The sequence below is a fragment of the Stegostoma tigrinum genome, chromosome 37 (assembly GCF_030684315.1).
Source record: "Stegostoma tigrinum isolate sSteTig4 chromosome 37, sSteTig4.hap1, whole genome shotgun sequence".
NCBI classification, from domain to species: domain Eukaryota; kingdom Metazoa; phylum Chordata; class Chondrichthyes; order Orectolobiformes; family Stegostomatidae; genus Stegostoma; species Stegostoma tigrinum.
The window spans coordinates 1,711,763-1,732,124 of record NC_081390.1 but is presented as its reverse complement, the minus strand read 5'-3'; the positions used below and the strand labels follow the sequence as shown (position 1 = coordinate 1,732,124).

The window sequence follows — 20,362 nt, the reverse complement described above, 5'->3', positions numbered from 1 at the left end:
ATGACACTTCAGCAAACTCCTCTTTCACCCCCGTGCTCATCTTTTTATTCTGTTTATCCTGATACTAATTGAGATGTGACTGAGATGCAGTGAATTTAATAAAATACTGTGGATGCTGGAGAAACTCAGCAGGTCTGCTGGCATTTGTGGAGTGAGAAACAGAGGTAACATTTTGAGTCTAATGTAACTTCATAACTGAGATCCAAACAAGAGCCATTGAACTCGACATATTACCACTTGTAAAATTTGGGGGTTCTGTTCCTTAATTTTCCCTGCTTCCTGATGTGCCACAAACATACTCTTCTCTAAGTCGCTTCCATAATGAATCATCCCCCTTCCTCCAAGATCCCTTCAGACTGGTTTTAAGATGTCATTCTTCCTGGCACGAAGAGAGAAAAAGCCATGTGAGATTCTCAACCCTGCTTAGAAATGATGCTACTGGACCCATATTTATGGAATCCCCTACCATCACCGCATTACTATCCTCCTCCTCCTCCTCCTCCTCCTCCTATTCTTTGATCCCACTGCTGTACGGTGCAATTGTGCAGGTTCTGGTTGTCTTTCCAATCATTGTTACCCTCTCAAAGAAGACGCACATTGTACTTGTAGGATTTGATCAATTTCTGTGGTTTCTCATTGTCTATTTCACCTGGATTCTTCCCCTTCCACTGTTAGTCACACCAACCCCACTGTGAGCCTGTACTTCTGCATGAGATGTGTTGGACGTCTGGAGCAAAACTATCCAGATACCTACTGCCTCAAACTAACATGAATTAATGCAAGTGCTGGATGTAAGACGAAGGTGTAATTCCCACTGCACAGAATTCCCACAGTCCCCAAATTCCCAACTTTTGCACACTATCCTCACTCTTTTCATGGCTGCTCTGTTGGAACTTTTGTCATGATGGAACAGTTTGTAATGCTGGGAAAGTGAAAGATGGAAATACTTGGTTTATAGATGTACGAATTATAAAAATGGGGAACTGCCACAGCAAATAGATTCTGAAAGCATTTTCTCATTTCCGCAGGATTTCACCTAATTCAATCAAAGTCTATTTACAGTGGTTAGCGTCATTGATATCATATTGCACCTTGCTTTCTTTTAGTTCCATTTATAGATTGTAGCCACTTTCTCCAGGTCTATTGACTGAGAATGGATGGCATGAAAAAGGCCATCTTAATTTCTCTATTTCTCTTTCATGCTCCAACTTATGTTACTCAGAACTTACAACATTGTGAGATAGTAAGAACTGCCAATGCTGGAGTCTGAGATAACACAGTGTGGAGCTGGAGGAATACAGCAGGCCAGGCATCATCAGAGGAGCTGGAGAGCTGACGTTTCAGGCCTAGACCCTTCTTCAGAAATGACTGGGCGAAGGGCCCTGACCCGGAACGTCAGCTTTCCTGCTCCTCCTCTGCTGCTTGACCTGCTGTGTTCCTCCAGCTCCACTCTGTGTTATTACAACATTGGGATCTTTCAAGTCTTCCCCAAAATTCATATCCAATCTGCTGACACTGTTTGAAGTTATTTGTTGACCTCTGGCTAGTGATGGCTGAACTCTTTAATAGCTTCTCCTCTCTACCCTGCCCCACCACCAAACATTGCACAATAGTTGCTTAGACTATTACTGGCTCTCTGAAGCTTAATTCTCTGTGGTCTTGATCCTCATAACTAGTGTACTCTCAGGAGTGCCTGACTGCACAGCAAGCCAGAGGTCAGTGCTTCAGGTTCCCATGGGTGTAGTTATGCAAAATAATTTACAGTATGCGCTTAAGTAAACAGCCCAAACACTCCAGAACAAAATTACAGGGTGCATTGGTTATGGTGCTCCAAGCCCAAGGCTTCAGTTTCTACCTGTTTTTCCTGACCCACAAATGAGGCAGTCCTGTTTTGGAGATTGGGTCGGTAACATGGAAAAGAGCCATAGAACACTGGCATCCCTGTGATTTCAGTGATGGCGTGACTGTCAATGGGCAAAGTGCCCACCTCAAGGAAGTGAACAGTTGATTTACAGACATAAAGACCCATTCAGGGCCTTTTTATTGCAATAATACAATACAGCACAGAAACAGGCCCCTCGACCCACCAAGCCTGCGCCAATTCCTGCACCTTATTTGGACCTGCTGCATATTGCCTATGCACGGTATCCATCCTCATGTTCATGTGTCTCGTGTTCATGTGTCTATTTAGATATGGTGCTGTTGCCATCTTACCAATGGTGAACCTGCCTCCTGACCCAGGGAGGTGGGAGCTGAGGGTCATTTGACCTTCACAGCGAGGCACTCACTGCAGGCACCAATTTTCCACCAAGTTCAATACAGATACAGCCCAAGCCAGGCTGTTTTCATCTGAGCCTGTGACAGAGAGGACAGAGAATGCAGTCCCTTCAGCCCTAGATCAGAGAGATTTAGTTTTCAACATTTGCCCATATTACTGTTTTGCACCAGACATTTGTTAGAATTCATCTGTTGTGTTGTGTACAGTTGTGGACAGCCTATTATTGAAAAGATGTTAATGCGATAGAGAGAGTACAGAAATGATTTACTAGAATGGTTCCAGGAATGAGGAACATCAGTCATGTGAATGGGTTGAAGAAGTTGGAACTGTTCTGCCTTGAAAGAAGAAAGTTGAGTCGAGATCTGGTTTCAAAATAATGAGCAGGCTCGGTAGTGTAGATCAGGAGAACCTGTTCCCCTTGTTAAAAAAAAAGAGGTGCACAGATTTAAAGATGAGGCACATTGACATACAAACAAAGTGAGGGTGATTTGAGAAGTTTTTTCACTCAGCAAGTAGTTAGAGTCTGGAATGCACTTCGGGGAAGTGTGGTGGAGCCAGGTTCAATTAAGGCATTCAAGAAGGGCATTGGATAGTTATTTGGCTAGAAAAGGTGGGTAGGGATATGGGGTAAAGGCAGGAGATTGGTACGAGATGATATAACCAGTACAGACACAATGGGATGACTGGCCTCCTTCTGCACTGTAACAGTTCAGCAATTCTGAACAACTTTCTGAGAGACCACAAGTTCCCTGGCTGTCTTAACAATCAGCACAGCTCCCTGTGAGTCTGGCTGCCCTACCATCTGGGCTATCATAACTATCACCCATGGATACTCAACTACAAGACGGTGGAAACATTGTTCTTGAACAATGATCCATTGAGATCACCAAGTTTAACGGATGATCACTTCCAGTTAGAATTTAATTACTTCCTTCACGCAATACACATATTCAGGTATAGATTAACAGCTGGTGATTTGAAACTGTTCTTAGTATAAATCGGAATTAATGCATCTGCAACAAAGTTCAGCCTTGCTGTTGGAGCCCAGGCTGGATATAAACCGTGATAATAAAATGTGAGGCTGGATGATAGCAGCAGGCCCAGCAGCATCTCAGGAGCACAAAAGCTGACGTTTCAGGCCTAGACCCTTCATCAGAGAGGGGAATGGGGTGAGGGTTCTGGAATAAATAGGGAGAGAGGGGGAGGCAGACTGAAGATGGAGAGAAAAGAAGATAGGTGGAGAGGAGAATATGGGTGGGGAGGTAGGGAGGGGATAGGTCAGTCCAGGGAAGACGGACAGGTCAAGGAGGTGGGATGAGGTTAGTAGGTAGGAGATGGAGGTGCGGCTTGGGGTGGGAGGAAGGGATGGGTGAGAGGAAGAACAGGTTAGGGAGGCAGAGACAGGTTGGACTGGTTTTGGGATGCAGTGGGTGGAGGGGAAGAGCTGGGCTGGTTGTGTGGTGCAGTGGGGGGAGGGGACGAACTGGGCTGGTTTTGGGATGCGGTGGGGGAAGGGGAGATTTTGAAGCTGGTGAAGTCCACATTGATACCATTGGGCTGCAGGGTTCCCAAGCGGAATATGAGTTGCTGTTCCTGCCACCTTAACCTGTCTCTGCCTCCCTAACCTGTTCTTCCTCTCACCCATCCCTTCCTCCCACCCCAAGCCGCACCTCCATCTCCTACCTACTAACCTCATCCCACCTCCTTGACCTGTTCGTCTTCCCTGGACTGACCTATCACCTCCCTACCTCCCCACCTACACTCTCCTCTCCACCTATCTTCTTTTCTCTCCATCTTCGGTCCGCCTCACCCTCTCTCCCTATTTATTCCAGAACCCTCACCCCATCCCCGTCTCTGGTGAAGGATCTAGGCCCGAAACGTCGGCTTTTGTGCTCCTGAGATGCTGCTGGGCCTGCTGTGTTCATCCAGCCTCACATTTTATTATCTTGGATTCTCCAGCATCTGCAGTTCCCATTATCATGGATATAAACCGTGTTGTTTGCTGTAGTTCCCTATTAATCTTAATGTTACTTAAAAATTGCAGGAGTCAGAGAGGGAGACCTATTGCAAATTATCTCTCACTCACAGGGGGTCAATGAGCACATTTCAGAAAGGAAAAGCCTGTGACAAGATAAACATGAATTTCAAAAACAAAAAATACCATTCTAAAGCAAAAAGTTAACTTAAGTAAGTTATCAATAAAAGTGACATTAAAAAATGTTAAGCAGTAGGGCTAAAATAAAATGTCTTTTGCCATTTCTGTTAAGAAGCAGAGCTAGAAGGAGACAGATAGGCCCCAGTTTCTGCTCAGGAGGGAGGGAGCAGAATGGAGACCAGGAGCAGAGCTTAACTAACGCTGACTGTGGTCCACCACTCCGAGCAAGCCTGGGCAGAATTCACCTGAAATTGGGAAGTGGAAGTCAGCTGCCTTTCAGCCTCAGTTTTCCCCCTCTCTAGGCCTACTTTATGGGCAGGTTCTTTTAGAGTTGAGAGTGGGGTGAAGGGGAGGATGGAAATGGTCAGAGCGTGACCAGCTCAATCCCCACCTACTCACCTAGCAACCCCTTCTCCACTAGCCTGCCTAAATCTGTCAATCACCCTCCTCGACAGAACGCAGTGTGGCCTACAGACTCTCTACTGTCAAACACACCTGCCCCAAAAGGATCAAGCATCAGTTTACGAGATAACAAAGTGTAGAGCTGGATGAACACAGCAGGCCAAGCAGCATCTTAGGAGCAAAAAAGCTGATGTTTCGGGCTTAGACCCTTCATCTGCACTTTGTTATCTCGGATTCTCCAACATCTGCAGTTCCTATTATCTCTGATACAAGCATCAGTTTACACTCAGATTGTTTACATTTTTGAGTGTCTGTCAATCACGGATGATTGTTGCTGCTGTGTCAGTGATGAAGTGAAGTGCAGAGACTCAACACAAATCTTGGGAGTTTGATAAGCCTGAGTAATGCTCCTATACCTCTTTATAACGGTTACTCAAACATCTGGAATTTTTTATGTCATCAGGCTACAGCAGAGACTCGGGCTGTGACACAACAGAATCTGAACAACAAGTTGAGCCTCAAGCCAAGGTGCGGAATAACATAGCAAAATCCACTGTGGAGCTATGTTCCCAAACTTTCAGAGAGCCACAAGAAAATACTGTGAAAGTTCTACCGGACAGGATCCAATGTGGGGTAGGTATTGACTGTCATGTTGTTCTTACTCAATTGCCATACAGTATTTTCCTGTGTCACCAAAAATGAGTTGCTTTGAAACATAACATGTGAACCTGGTGCTGATTTCATGCCTCGGTTGTGCATACAAGCTCTCAGTTTAGAAGAATTGATTAATGCTAATAACGTAATGAACGAAGTACATATAGAAATAGGAAAATAGGAGCAAGAGTAGATTATTCAACCTGTTATCATAGAATCGTTACAGTGTGGAAGTAGACCATTTGGCCCATCAAGCCCACACCAACCCTCCAAAGACCATCCCAACCAGATCCCTGTAATCCTACATTTCCCATAGCTCATTTACCTGGACTGCACATCGTTGGACTTTAGGAGGAAGCCTGAGTGTTCAGAGGAAACCCATGCAGACATGAGGAGAATGTGCAGACTTCGTGTAGATAGTCACCAAAGGCTGGGATTGAACCTGGGTCCTTGGTGCTGTGAGGTAGCATTGTTAACCACTGAGCCACTGTGATTCCCTGTCAGAGGAAGCAGTTTCCCTCTGTGTGTCTGCTTTAAGAACTTCATAGTGAAGATTTCATCGACAGTTCTTCAGTCCTCAATACTTCAGAAATACAAGCCACTTCTATATAAGCTGTCCTCATAATGTGAGATTCTGTGCCTCCCGTATAGAGAGGGAAAGAGAAGTCTAAGGAGACAGTAGACTTTCAAAAGGGGTTTTGGCCAAAGAGTGGGAAAGCAACTGGAGAAGTAGCTGAATCAAATTGAGAGAAGTGTGTGTAAGTCAAATAGGAAATTGTTGGAAGACAGAGCATTGTGTAAGATACTGGTTCTGAAATAGTTAATGTTGAAGTTGTACTCACTCCATCCAATCTGATAACACGACACAATCTTCGGTTAAGAATGAGGGATTTGACATGAGTGATTATAGGGAGCAAACGTATTGGATACTGCTCTCCAGAATCCCAGCAATTACCCTGAAATCTTGTGAAATAATGATAGTGTCCATAAGCATGATCCACGAAGCCTGGGTTCACATTTAACCTGCTCTGGCAATCTGTAATAACATCCCAGAACAGGTTGAATTAAAAAAAAACTGAGTAACTACCCTGACTGATAGTGTAGTTATACATGACGCTATCATGTAATAAGCTGTTTTAATAACAAGACAAGTGCCTCTTCTGTTTAGAATCACCAGTGGTGGTATCCTCTACTGCTGATCATTGGACATGCCTCAGACACAGTACAGAAAAAGGAGGATTGGTGTCTGCAAACTACTTCAAATAACCTTTACTCTGTAGCACATACCATAAGGAGGTGGTGGCTACCGTGAGATACCAGCAGTGACAATCAGGCCAAATACAGAGGGAGACATACAGGAAGAATTAAGGAGAGAGAGAAGGCAGAGTAGAAGTAGATTATAGAATGATAGAGAACAAATTATTGAAGCTGGCAATATTATTTTAGACTTCCAGAATCCACAATATTTTGTTTTTATTATATATTAATTATTGTAGTTGTATGTATTTTTTAACTATAATTCATATCACAGGACAGAATGTTGCACATTGCCCCATTGATGAACAACACATTGGAAGTTTCTGAGATAACAAGGTGTAGAGCTGGATGAACACAGCAGGCCAAGCAGCATCAGAGGAGCAGGAAAGCTGACATTTCGGGCCTAGACCCTTCTTCAGAAAGCCTTTTTGTGAAGGGCCTAGGCTCGAAACATCAGCTTTCCTGCTCCTCTGATGCTGCTTGGCCTGCTGTGTTCGTCCAGCTCTACACCTTGTTATCTCAGATTCTCCAGCATCTGCAGTTCCTGCTATCTCTGAAACATTGGAAGATTTGTGAGTGTTGCTACAATGTGCTAACTGTTCTATATCATTCTGTGTTTAATTTCAGACCCCACAGCAGATTTTTGTTATTCTGAAGGTCAAACTGGACACCAAAGTAAAATGTGAAATTGACTTTGCATTGGGTGTAAAGGCTTCTGTTCGTGTTCCAGCAGTGTTTGTTAATGAGTACACATTATCCGCACAAACACCAGGTAGGACTCAGCTCTGAGAGCTAGAAACTTGCCTCAAGTGGACAGAGCTTACATTCATACTCAGATCCATTTCTGTTCTGCTTTCATCCAGTTCCTCCTTCACGTCTCTTGTTGTCCAATTCCTGACTTGAAACTTGTAAAAACCAAAAGAACTGTGAATGCTGTAAATCAGGAACAAAAACACAGTTGCTGGAAAAGCTCAGCAGGTCTGGCAGCATCTGTGGAGGTGAAAACAGAGTTAACGTTTCAGGTCCAATGACCCTTCCTCAGAACTGATGCTGGCTGAGAAAACGTCATTTTATACGCAGAAAATAGGGGGGTGGGTGGGGTATAGAGTAAACGATAGGATAGAGCCCAAAGAGAGAGAAAGACAGTTGGGCAGACAAAGGAGTTGCGAATGATCAGGCTGGGAGGGTGAATAGTTGTTAATGGGGTCTGTTAGAGACTAATAACAGGGGGTGTACAATGGCAGGCTATGTGGTAACAAGGACTGCTGTGTGGGGTGGGGGGCCTGGACATGGGAGAGTTTAGGCCTAAACTTATTGAACTCAATATTGAGTCTGGAGGACCGTAGGGTCCCCAAGCCGAAAATGAGGTGTTGTTCCTCCAGCTTGCACTGGGATTCACTGGAACACTGTAGCAAGCCAGAGACAGAGATGCCAGGGAGCAAGGTGGTGCATTGAAGTGGCAGGCAACAGGTAGTTCAGGGTCTTTTTTGTGAGCAGAACGTAGATGTTCTGTGAAGCGGTCGCCAAATCTACGCTTCGTTTCCCAAATGCAGAGGAGACCACACTGTGAGCAGCGAATGCAGTAGACTAGATTCTTGGAATTGCAGGTGAAGTGTTGCGTCACCTGGAAGGTATGTTGGACCCTTGGATACTGGGGAGGGAGGAGGCAAATAGGCAGATGTTACACATTCACCAGTTACAGGGGAAGGTGCCGTAGGGCTGTGGGGAGGTGTTGGGGGTGAAGGAAGTATGGACCAGGGTGTCCCGAAAGGAACGGTCCCTGCAGAAGGCAGACAAGGGAGGGAAGGGGAATATGTGTGTGGTGATGGCATCTTGCTGGAGGTGGCAGAAATGGCATCTGATGATCAAATGGTGTCTGATTGAAACTTGTAAATACTGTCTCAAAAATACATGTTCATCCTGGATAATTGCATGAATAAACTCTTCTTTGATAAAGAGCCTCAGCCTTTAAGGAGATAAAAGCACAGTAGGAGGCCATTCAGCCTATCATGCCGGTACCAGCTTGAGAGCAGTTTCCATTTCAAGTGTAAGATAACAAAGTGTGAAGCTGGATGAACACAGCAGGCCAAGCAGCATCCCAGGAGCACAAAAGCTGGCGTTTCGGGCCTAGACCCTTCACCAGAGACGGGAATGGGGTGAGGGAACTGGAATAAATCGGGAGAGAGGGGGAGGCGGACCAAAGATGGAGAGAAAAGAAGATAGGTGGAGAGGAGAGTATAGGTGGGGAGGTAGGGAGGGGTGATTTTTGGTGATATTCTGTTGTCTTATCTTGAATCTGTCCAGAATGTCATTTATATAAACAAAATCAGGAGAGCCAGATTCAGCAGTTTTAATTTTGAGATGGTATGAGTGTATAGGGGAGAGCTTCCACTTTGTATCAGGAACACGCCTATGTTTGGAAATGGCACTCTGCCACTTAGTGATGATTTTGCCTATTTTTCTGAATGGAGATCCCAACCTGACAGATGTGTAGTTTTCCAATATCCCAGGGACTTACCCTATTTCTTATATTTTACACCAACTAACCAAGACCCTCCTGGATGGCAGAATTTACCCCCATCAATTGCTTTCTCATGATTCTTCTGAAAGGATAGTGAAAGGTTTGTGAAGTAAATGAGGAAGATGCGGGTTTGCAATTGTATCCTGGCAATGCATTAAATTGAATTCTATAAATAATTCATGATAGCTGTAGGCTTGCTGCTAGAAAGATTACCCGACTATCCCATCACAAATGCTCTCCAGTGAAGAGAATCTAGAATCTTTACCTGGTCAAGACTACATGTGACTCCAATCTGACTTAATGTCCTCTGGACTCAGCATGTCCAGGAGCACCTGGGTGAGGAGAGATAAGTTGCTTTTGAGTTGAATAAAGGGAGCCAGAATCATAAAGGGAAATTTGTCACATTCTTACCCAACCAGAGGGCTGTTCTCTCATTGGACAGAGAGGGCTAATGGTGGTTTAACCTGAGGGTCACCAAATCTCAGGTGAGGAAAGAGGTTGAGAAGGAGAGTCCTTTATGGTAACTTCAGCCAGTGCTGGAAGTGAACACACGCTGTTGGCGTCACTCTACATTGCAAACCAGCCATCCGTCCAACTGGGCTAACCAAATCCCATAGCCAGGCTGTGAATTAAACATGCCAGCTTTCTGTCATGTCCAGCTTTTGTTTCAGATTTTTGGTACCTGCAATTCTTGTTTGTTGTTCTTTGCTCAGAATCGCAGCAGACTTAGGTCAGGATTCTCCTCCATGAGACTGTCCAAAATCAGACGTGGTTCTTATGGAAATGGGCAGAAAATATGGACAGTGAGGCCTAAGCCAGCCTTACCACCTCGTCCTTGTTTCTTTCTCCATATGATTGGAAGTGACTTGTCTGTCCTCCCATGCCTACAACAACTAGATGGCAGTAGGACATGGACTAGGATCCAGGTCCACAATGTATTTATTTGTTTCTCATTCTCTCATGGGATGTGGATACCACTGGCTTGTGAGCTAAATATTGCAGTGAGACGGTTGTAGTGATCTGCCTTCTTGAACTGCTATCCACAATGCCCTTGGGAGGGAATTCCCTTCTCCCTGTTCGTCTGGGTTAGCACCACTTCCTGGAACAGTGGGTGAAGATGGGTGCTGGGACATAACGGTAAATTGTTTTTAGGTACTCCTCGAGCAAAAGAACCTTCACGTCCTTCATTTCATACCCAACATTTACCTCTTCTCAGCTAAGGCTCCTCCATGGATCATAAACCAATCTTGGGTTTTTTGCTTCCCATTCTGCAAATAGTTTCTGATGATTTCGTTGAATAATGTTCCATAAGGGGCTTAGCCCATTCTAGAGGTTCCAATAAAACTCTATAAACAGCAGCTACACAATCTACTGCCCTCAAAGAGAATATAAAGTGATTGTTCACCAGCAATTCCCTCTCACAAACCCATACTGTTTGTTTATACCTTCACTACTCGGCAGGATTTCTTGAAAGTCTGACAGTTGCCATTGCTTACTTGTTCCAGATATTCAGGTAATGCATTTATAGCTGCTGCATTCAAACTATGTTTTATTTAATCAAAAGAAATTACAACACAGGAACAGACCCTTCGGCCCTCCAACATGCTGCCCATCGCAACTAAAATCCCCTATCCTTCCGGGACCCGTATCCCTCTATTCCTATCCTATTCGCGATTTTGTCAAGATGCCCCTTAAAAGTTACTATTATATCTGCTTCCACTATCCCCCCGGGCAGCGAGTTCCAGGCACCCACCACCCTCTGTATAAAAAACTTAGCTCACACATCACCTTTAAACCTTGCCCCTTGCACCTTAAACCTATGGCCCTGACAACTGACTCTTCCACCCTCGGAGAAAGCTTCTGACTGTCCACTCTATCCATGCCCTTCATAATCTTGTGGACCTCCATCAGGTTGCCCCTCAACCTCCACAGTTCCAGTAAGAACAACCCAAGTTTCTCCAGTCTCTGCTCATAGCTAATGCCCTCCATACCAGGCAGCATCCTGGTAATTTTTTTTTACCCTCTCCAAAGCCACTACATCGTTCTGGTAGTGTAGCGACCAGAACTGAACCTAATATTGCAAATATGGCCGAACTAAGGTTCTATAAAGTTACAACATTACCGCCAATTTTTAAACTCAGTGTCCCGGCCGATGAAGGAAAGCAGGCCATGTGCCTTGTTGACTGCCTTCTCCACCTGTGATGGCACTTCCAGTGACCTGTGTATCTACACACCCAGATCCCTCTGCCTATAACAACTCATAGCGGTTCTGCCATTTACTGTATATTTTCAATCTGGATTAGGCCTTCCAAAATGTATTCCCTCACATTTTTCCAGATGAAACTCTGCGAAGTCACCAACCGATCTGTATCCTGCTGTATCCTTTGACAGTCCTCATCACTATCCACAATTCCACCAACCTTTGTGACATCGTAAAACTTACTAATCAGACCAGTTACATTTTCCTCCAAATCATTTATGTATATTACAAACAGCAAACGTCCCAACAATGATCCCCTGAGGAACGCTAATAGTCACAGCCCTCCATTCAGAAATGCATCCTTCTACTGCTACCCTCCGTCTTCTATGACTGAGCCAGTTTTTTTATCCATCTTGCAAGCTCACCTCTGACCCTGTGCAACTTTAACTTCTGGATCAGCCTGCCATGAGGGACCTTGGCAAAGGCCTTATTGAAATCCACGTAGACAACATCTACTGCCCCACCCTCATTGATCACCTTCGTCGCTTCCTCAAAAAAACTCAACCGTGTGTGAGACACAACCTATCCTTCACAAAGCCTCTCGCTAATATGCCTACTTATTGCCAAGTGGGAGTAAATCTTGACTCGAAGAATCCTCTCCAATAATTTCCCTACCACTGACGTAAGGCTCACATGCCTGTAATTAGCTGCATTATCTTTGGCACCCTGCTTAAACAAAGGAACAACATTGGCTATTCTCCAATCCTCTGGGACCAGTAAGGATACAAAGATTTCCCTCAAGGTCCCAACAATTTCCTCTCTTGTCTCTCTCAGTATTCAGGGTTATGTCCCATCTGGTCCTGGGGACTTGTCTACCTTAATGTTTTTTATGACCCCCAATATCTCCTCCCTTTTGATCTCACCACGACTCAAACTATCTACACACCCTTCTCCAGACTCATCATCCACCAAGTCCTTCTCTATGGTGAATATTGACACAAAATACTCATTGAATACCTCGCCCATTTCCTCTGGCTCAACACATAAATTCCCTTCCCTGTCCTTGAATAGGCCAACCTTCTGTCTGGCTGCCCTTTCACTCGTTTTATACATATATGAAAAGCCTTGGGATTTTCCTTAATCCTGTTGGCCCATGTCCTTATATGACTCCTTTTATACCTCCTGATTCTTTGCTTAAGTTTCTTTCAATTTTCCTTGTATTCCACTTTTGCTTTGTGTGTTCCCAGCCTCTTAGCCTGGATAAATGCCTACTTTTTCTTTTTAATTATGCTCACAATATCTATTGTTATCCAAGATTTCCTAAACTCGCCACACTTAGCCTTCATCCTTACAGGAACGTGCTGGACCTGAGTTCCAGGCAACTTCCACTTGAAAGTCTCCCATATGCCAGATGTTGATTTGGCCTCAAACATCTGCCTGCAATCTACATTCTTCAGTTCCTGCCTAACATTGTTGTAATTAGCCTTCCCCCAATTTAGCACCTTCACCTGACAACTACACCGATCTTTATCCATCAGTACTTAAAATTTACTGAATTGTGATCACTGTTCCCGAGCTGCTTCCCTACTGAGACATCAACCACCTGGCCAGGCTCATTCCCCAATACTAGGTCCAGTACAGCCCCCTTCCTAGTTGGATTATCTACATCCTGTTTCAAGAAGCCCTCCTGGATGCTCTGTACAAACTCTGCCCCATCCTCGCCCCAAGCACTGAGAGTCCCAGTCAATATATGGGAAGTTAAAATCACCCACGACATCAACCCTGGGTGGTATGTGTCACTTGCTGGGCTGGTATTTGATGCCCATCCCTAATTGCCCTCGAACAAAGTGGCTAACTTCAGTGGATTTCAGAGACTAGTTAAGAATCAATCACATTGCTGTAGATCTGGAGTCATATGCAGCCAAGACCAATTAAGGACAGCAAATTTCCTTCCCTAAAAGACATCAGTGAACTTGATAGGACTTTACAACAATTGACAATTGTTTTACACTCACCAATACTGAGATTAGAACTCAATTCCAGATGTGTTAGTGTACCTTAAAATTTCACCAGTTTCCATGGTGGAAACTTTTTCTTGGTTTGAGTGCTATTTTATAAACATTATTCTGTTTATTCACTTTCAGAGATGTTTATTTGGTCCTTTTTTTATCATTTAAGACCCTGTTTCTACCAATCCCCAATCTTTGCCTTCTGCCCACTGATGGTCGGAGAACATTTTTCTTTATTCACTCATGGGAAGAGGGTATCGCTGGCTAGGCGGTATTTATTGCTCATCCCTAGTTGCCCAGAGGGCAGTTGAGAGTCAACCACATTGCTGTGGGTCTGGAGTCACATGTAGGCCAGACCGGGTAAGGATAGCAGTTTCCTTCCCTACTGGATGGGTTTTTCCGAAATTGACAGTGGATTCATGGTCATCATTAAACTCTTAACTCCCCATTTTTCTAATGTGATGTATGTGGTAGCAATTTTGTTTGTAACTCCTTTGAAAGGACTGATGATCACATCATAAAAAGGAATGAATCAAAAACGCTAATAAGGAATGAATAACCGACATTAAGTCAAGTAAACAAATGTCTCATTTTTTTTCAAAATTTTCATTCATTCGTTAGCACATATCATGAAACCATTTGCATTACGTTTCTCATGCACTAGACATACCACTTACAGTCTGTTCTTTATCAAGCTGGGATTTACATTGGCAAAGTGAGAAGGAATGGGACTGTCAACCAGCTCTGAATTCCAGCTCATTCCTCGCTGCAAGTGTTTCAGTTATAAAGAGAGCTTGTGTAGACCAGTAAATCAAGAACTGAGATGCTGGAGTCAGAGGTAACAAAGTGTGGAGCTGGAAGAACACAGCAGGCCAGGCAGCATCAGATGAACAGGAAAGCTTAAGTTTTGGGTCGGGACCCTTCTTTTCTGAAGAAATGATTTCTGAAGAAGAGTCCGACCCAAAACGTCAGCTTTCCTGTTCCTCTGATGTGGCCCGGCGTGTTGTGTTCCTCCAGCTCCACACTTTCTACAGACTGGTGTTGTTTACCTTAGAGCAGAGGAAACTGAAAGGTGACATCTAAGATATATTAATTATGAGGGTAGACAGGAAGAAACTTTTCTCCTAAATGGAAGAATCAATGATAAGGAGGCCTAGATTTAACGTTAAGGGGCAGAAGGTTTAGGGGAGATGTGAGGAAAAACCTTTGTCATCCAGAGGATCATGGGAATCTGGAACTCACTGCATGAAACATGGTAGGGACAGACACCCTCTTAACATTTAAGGGGTGCACTTGGATGCCAAGGTAAACAAAGTTACAGGCTAAATTTTGGAAAATGAGATTAGAATCGTTGGATAGTTGTTTTTAACTAACATAGACTCGGTAGAGGGGTTTAAAATTGTTACAGAGGTAGTAGGAACTGCCAATGCTGGAGAATCTGAGATAACAAGGTGTAGAGCTGGATGAACACAGCAGGCCAAGCAGCATCAGAGGAGCAGGAAAGCTGACGTTTCGGGCCCAGACGCTTCTTCAGAAAAATCGTAGACTCAGTAGGCCCTTTTTCTTTGCTGTGGATCTCTTATGACTCTGTGACATCATCAGACACCAGATTTCCTGAGTTATTGTTTTCATTGGACTTTGCAACTACTGTTGTCATTAGCTAACTTCCCTCCAACTCCCTGTTGAACTTTCAGTAGTCCAATCTCTGCCCACGGCCGTGTGTGGGTGCAGCTCCACAATTACCATCTTCGTGGCAATTCCAGCTCGTCGGAACATTCTTCCTGTGCTTCCCAATGTATCGCCACTAACCACCCTCCCCAAATTCCTGCTCAATTCTGACCAATAAAATGCCCTGTTTTCTTATGCAAATAAATCTATTTGGTAAATGTAAGGGATTCTGCCATTAATGACCAGCAAGTACATTCAGGTTCAGAGGAATTGTGATCTCATCCAAAATTAGTAAACACTCAAATCTCAAAATGACAATGGATTAGCAAAGAGGTCAGTTGAATATGTGAGCACTTGAGTTAGGAACCAGAAAAGGCCATTTGGCCCTTCAAATCTGTTCTGTCTTTTGTCAACATCATGGCTGATCTGATTGTTAAAGCATGTGAGGGTATTTTCAATGATGGAATATCTAACACCTCTGCCTTACGTTTCACAGACATGCCTTCAGGATTGATTACACTCACTATATACTCAGGGGATTTGAAAGTAAGCTCGGCAACTCTAGTTTACTACACTGACATGGAAGAAATTGAAAACCTCCTGAGGAATGCTGTCAATCCTGTGGAATTTATGTGCCAGGCAAGTAGTTTAACATTTCTACAGCACCTGTAAACTGGTTCCAGCAAGTTCCAAAATCAGCTCTATCCCAAGAAGAAGAGGGTTCAATGAAGATTGACTGGAGTGTGTGGGGCTTATGTTGAATGTTTAGCAAAGCAAGTGTCAATTTGGATAAGTAGAGGATGTTGAGTGGAGATTCATGACAGGTTCAATGCTGATCAGTTTGATTAAGGAACTCTGGTGCGGCATAGTAATGTCCCTACTTCTGGGCCAGAAGGCCTGGGTTCAAATCCCATCTGCTTGTAGTTATATTTCTGAACAGGTTGAATTAGAAAACATCCAGAATAGGTAAAGTGAAATTGTTCCTGAATGGCAGAGGAATCAAAAACACAGATTTAAAGTAAAACAATCAAAAGATGGGATGAGAATTTTATTTTAATATGATGTGTACTTACATAATGAAATGCACTATTTGAAAGATTGTTAGAAGGAAATACTGACTTCAAAAGGGAGCTGGATAAATAATTAAATAATTGCAGGGGAACAGGGCTAATTAGAAAGCCCAGCCAAACAGCTTCTTTTTATACTGTGTATCAGTTTATGGTCCAAAGATTAACTCACTTATCAGAAATTGCAATGGGTGGTGTCATTAGAATATTATCATAAAAGTAAAAGCTGAATGCAATGAGATTTATTTCGACTGAGTCTGTTGTTTAACAGACTGTGATTAGATAGAACATGTTGTTAGTCAGGGCAATGACGACGATTGGTTGAATTTATAGACTGGCATCTGCAAATTGGTATCGAGAAGGGAGGAAGGAAGTAACCATGTATTCGTAGTTTGACCCACAGACATTGGCTTGCTGATGTGTAAATAAGCCTACTTTCCTTGGTTTTAGGTTAATTCTATTGTTTGCAGTTTTAGATCTTGTGGCTGTAAGGGTCTGAAATGTAAAACAAAATTTCCCCAAATTTGCAATGAGATTGACAAACTCAGTGAGGGACATGGAAAAGATATAACATTGATTCAGTAGTGTCATGTGAGGTTGTGACATTGTAGAGGAAGCTTTCCAGTTAACCTGAGCTGCAACTTCATCTGGAGTGTTAAATAGATAGTGCAGAGGGAGCTTTACTGTACTGTGCTGTACCTGTCCTGGGATTGTTTGATGGGGATAGTGTAAATGAAGCTTTACTCTGTACCTAACCCTATGCTGTACCTGAACTGGGAGTGTTTGATGGGGCACAGTGTAAAGTCAGCTTTACTTTGAGTTTGAAACAAGAGGTAGCTTTACTTTCAGCTTAAAAGTGTAGAGGGAGATTAACCCTGTGTCTGACTCTGTGCTGTACCTGTCCTGGGAGTGACAGATGGGGATAGCATAGAGAGAGCTTTACTTTTAGTTTAAAAGAGTAGAGGAAGATATACTCTGTATCTAACCCTGTGCAGTACCTGCGCTGGGAATCTTTGGTGGGGACAGTCCAGAGGGTGATATACACTGTATCTAACTCTGTTCTGTAACTGACCTTCGGGGATAATGTAGAGGAAGCTTTTCTCTATACCTAACCCCGTGCTATACCTGTCCTGGAAAGGTATAATGGGACAAGTTAATTTCAGTCGAGGGAACTTTGCTCAATGTCTAAATTGGTGCTGTCTCTGTCCTGGGAATATTTGATGGGGAACAGTAAAGAAGGAGCTTTACTTCTAATTTAAAGTGTAAGAGGAGCGTTACTTTGTACGTAACCTTATGCTGTCGCTGTTCTGGGAATGTTTGATGGGAACATTGCAGAGACACCTCTACTCTGTACCTTACTCTGTGGTTATGTTGGATCTGGGAGTAGAGACAGATTGGATATCAGAAATGAACTCTGTTACATTAATATAAAATTAGAAAGAAATGCACAAAAACAAACTTCTGATTGGGTGTCTGCTGGCTCTGATAATGAAGTTCTATGAAGGAGTCTGTGGTTACAGGAGCTTGCTGTTGAAGTTAGAATAAAGGAAGAGAAGAAAAGGAAATAGCAATGTAGCCTTACAAAAGGGGAAGTACCAGCCAAGGAAGTAGAGAGAGGAAGTGTCTAATCTGAGTGATCATTGAGAGAGACAGGGAGGTTAATCCTTCGAGTTATATATCTGAACTGCTGTTGGTGTCTTTGGTTTTGTGTTAAAATCCAATTGGGAAGAGTGACCTGAATTTCCTTATCTGACTCCTCCCAGGGTCACAATAAAGTTTGGATTTGAAAAGGGCAGTAATTTTGCTAATTATACATATTATATAATAAGTATGACTTTAACTCTGTTTTCTCTCATGATGCTGCCAGTCTTGGCTGAATTCCTGCTACGGCCTTTGTTTTTGTTGTAGATTTCCAGCATCTGCAGTTTTTCAATTTAAAAGATTCTGAAGGGGATTGACAGAGTAGACGCTGAGAGATGGTTCCTCCAAGAAAGGGCAGGATTAGACACCAATCATTTAGGCCTGATGGGAGAAGAAATAAACAGCTCAAAGTATTGTGAATCTTTGGAATTGTCTATTCTGAAGTGTTCAGAACATACCATTATTAAATATTCTTAAGGCTGGACTTGACCAATGTTTGGTCTTTTGGGAATCAAGTGGGTGGGAAAGTGGACTGGATGCTCAAAGTCAGCCATGATTGTACAGAACAACAGAGCAGGCTTCATTTGGCTGAATGGCCAATTCCTGGTCATATTACTTGTATTTTCAGAGTTTTAGAATTTCTTGCTCCATTAATTTCAATTTGGCAGTGGATGTTCTTCCATCCTGAGGCAGCGTGGTGGCTCAGTGGTTAGCACTGCAGCCTCACAGCACCAGGGAGCTGGGTTCATTTCCACCCTCCGACAACTGTCTGTGCGGAGTTTGCACATTCTCCCTGTGTCTGTGTGGGTTTCTTCCAGGTGCTTTCGTTTCCTCCCACTGTCCAAAGATGTGCAGTTAGATGGATTGACCATGCTAAATTGCTCATAGTGTCCAGAGATGTGCAGGCTAGGTGGGTTAGCCATGGGAAATGCAGGTTTGCAGGAATAGCATAGGGGCAATGGGCCTGGGCAGGCTGTTCTTCAGAGGGTTGGTATGGACTTGATGGGTCGAATGGCCTGCTTCCACACTATTCTACGATCTTCTCTCTATTGTTTTTGATCTTTGAAAGCAAGGATGAGCTTGCTGGTCAGAACTTCCTCAATGGTTCAGTGTGGGCAAGTGTGAAATCATTCACTTTGGGTCTCAGAAATGTATGCCCTTAGAAGAAGATTATCAAAATGGTGAGAGATTTAGAGATTCAAGTACTAATGTTGGTGAACTGACACAAATAATAATTGAAAAGTTTACCGGAATGTTAGCCAAGAACAAGGATGCTATGGCGTGGAAGTTATGGTATAAAAATATACACCTCTAGTCAGACTGCAGTGGGCTCTGGGCATCGTACTGTGGGATGGATTCAGTGACATGGAAACAGACAGCGCACATTCACCATGATGGTACCAGGCCCAGGCCAAAATCGCTAAATTATAGGTAGAGATAGACCAAAGTGCAGGACTACGTGTTGAAGAATGTACTAAAGCATGGGGCAGATGTCAAAAGGTGCTGTAGCGAAAGGTTGCTGCATCAGGCCTCCAGCCATGACACACCGAAGGACTAGAAACTGTAGAACCCCTTGGGCTTTTTGAACATACACTGTGAAGATCATGAGTACTGCAATTGCTTTGAAACACTTCAGAGTGGAACATGGTGCAGGGAGAGACTTTTATTTCTATCACACTTTTCTGTAATTTTACATTTGAAATGTTTTGCCCTTGGGCTATGCATCAAACATGGAATGTATATTGTAAATATTAAGGCTATCGCAGTTGTATTGAATAATAAAAGTGAGAAACATGTCGTACAAAACCAAGTTGGATTTTGCTGTTAATTCTATTAGTGGAAATGATTTGTCAAGTATTTATTATACAAGCAATATGAATAAAATATACTTTTGAGGAAAATGTCCGTTGAGTATAGAAGATGAAGGGATGATACAGTTGCAAAACTAATGATAATGAAATTATTTAAAAGGAAAGATAGAGAGAACCTTTGTCGGGGAAGTCCAGATCAATGAGACATAACCTTCAATGTGAAGTTCAACTGTTGTCAGTTGTCAAGAAACACTGTGATGCAAAGAGTAGTGAGAATCTGGAACTCTTTAGCCCAATATCTTTTGAGTCTAAATCCAGTAGAAAATTTCAAAACTGAGCTGAATGGATTTTAGTTAAGCAAATGTGTTAAGAGATGAGGAACAGAAACAGGGAGATGGAGTTAAGATGCATATCAGCCGTGATCTAACTAAACAGGTTTGGGGGCTGAATTCATTCCTTTCATTCCTCAAAGAATGACTGACCATTCAACAGATTTAATTCCTTTCTTAATGATGTCTAACGATCGACTTTTCTTGTAAATTTTTACTGTATGGAAGTGTTTGTGAGTATATTGCAGACGGTGTCACTCTGGGTATTACTTGTTAGCGCCAGTCCTTGGGCAAGATTCCCCAATCTATTATGGTTCCAGCTGGGATCCCTTAAACCAGCAACCCCCAAATGAGGAAGTATGAGAGAGTG

At 43.3% G+C, this 20,362-nt stretch overlaps 1 protein-coding gene across 3 annotated transcripts in view; it reads left to right on the top strand.

The window, feature by feature from the left end:
* Positions 1-20,362, top strand: part of pik3ap1 (phosphoinositide-3-kinase adaptor protein 1) — a 108,798-nt gene that overhangs the window by 41,639 nt on the left and 46,797 nt on the right. For all 3 annotated transcript variants that reach the window (XM_048563574.2, XM_048563573.2, XM_048563572.2), the window contains 3 exons: positions 5,299-5,468; positions 7,374-7,518; positions 15,641-15,783. In XM_048563574.2, coding sequence (XP_048419531.1) covers positions 5,299-5,468; positions 7,374-7,518; positions 15,641-15,783 — 458 coding nt within the window. The remainder of the gene's footprint in view (positions 1-5,298; positions 5,469-7,373; positions 7,519-15,640; positions 15,784-20,362) is intronic.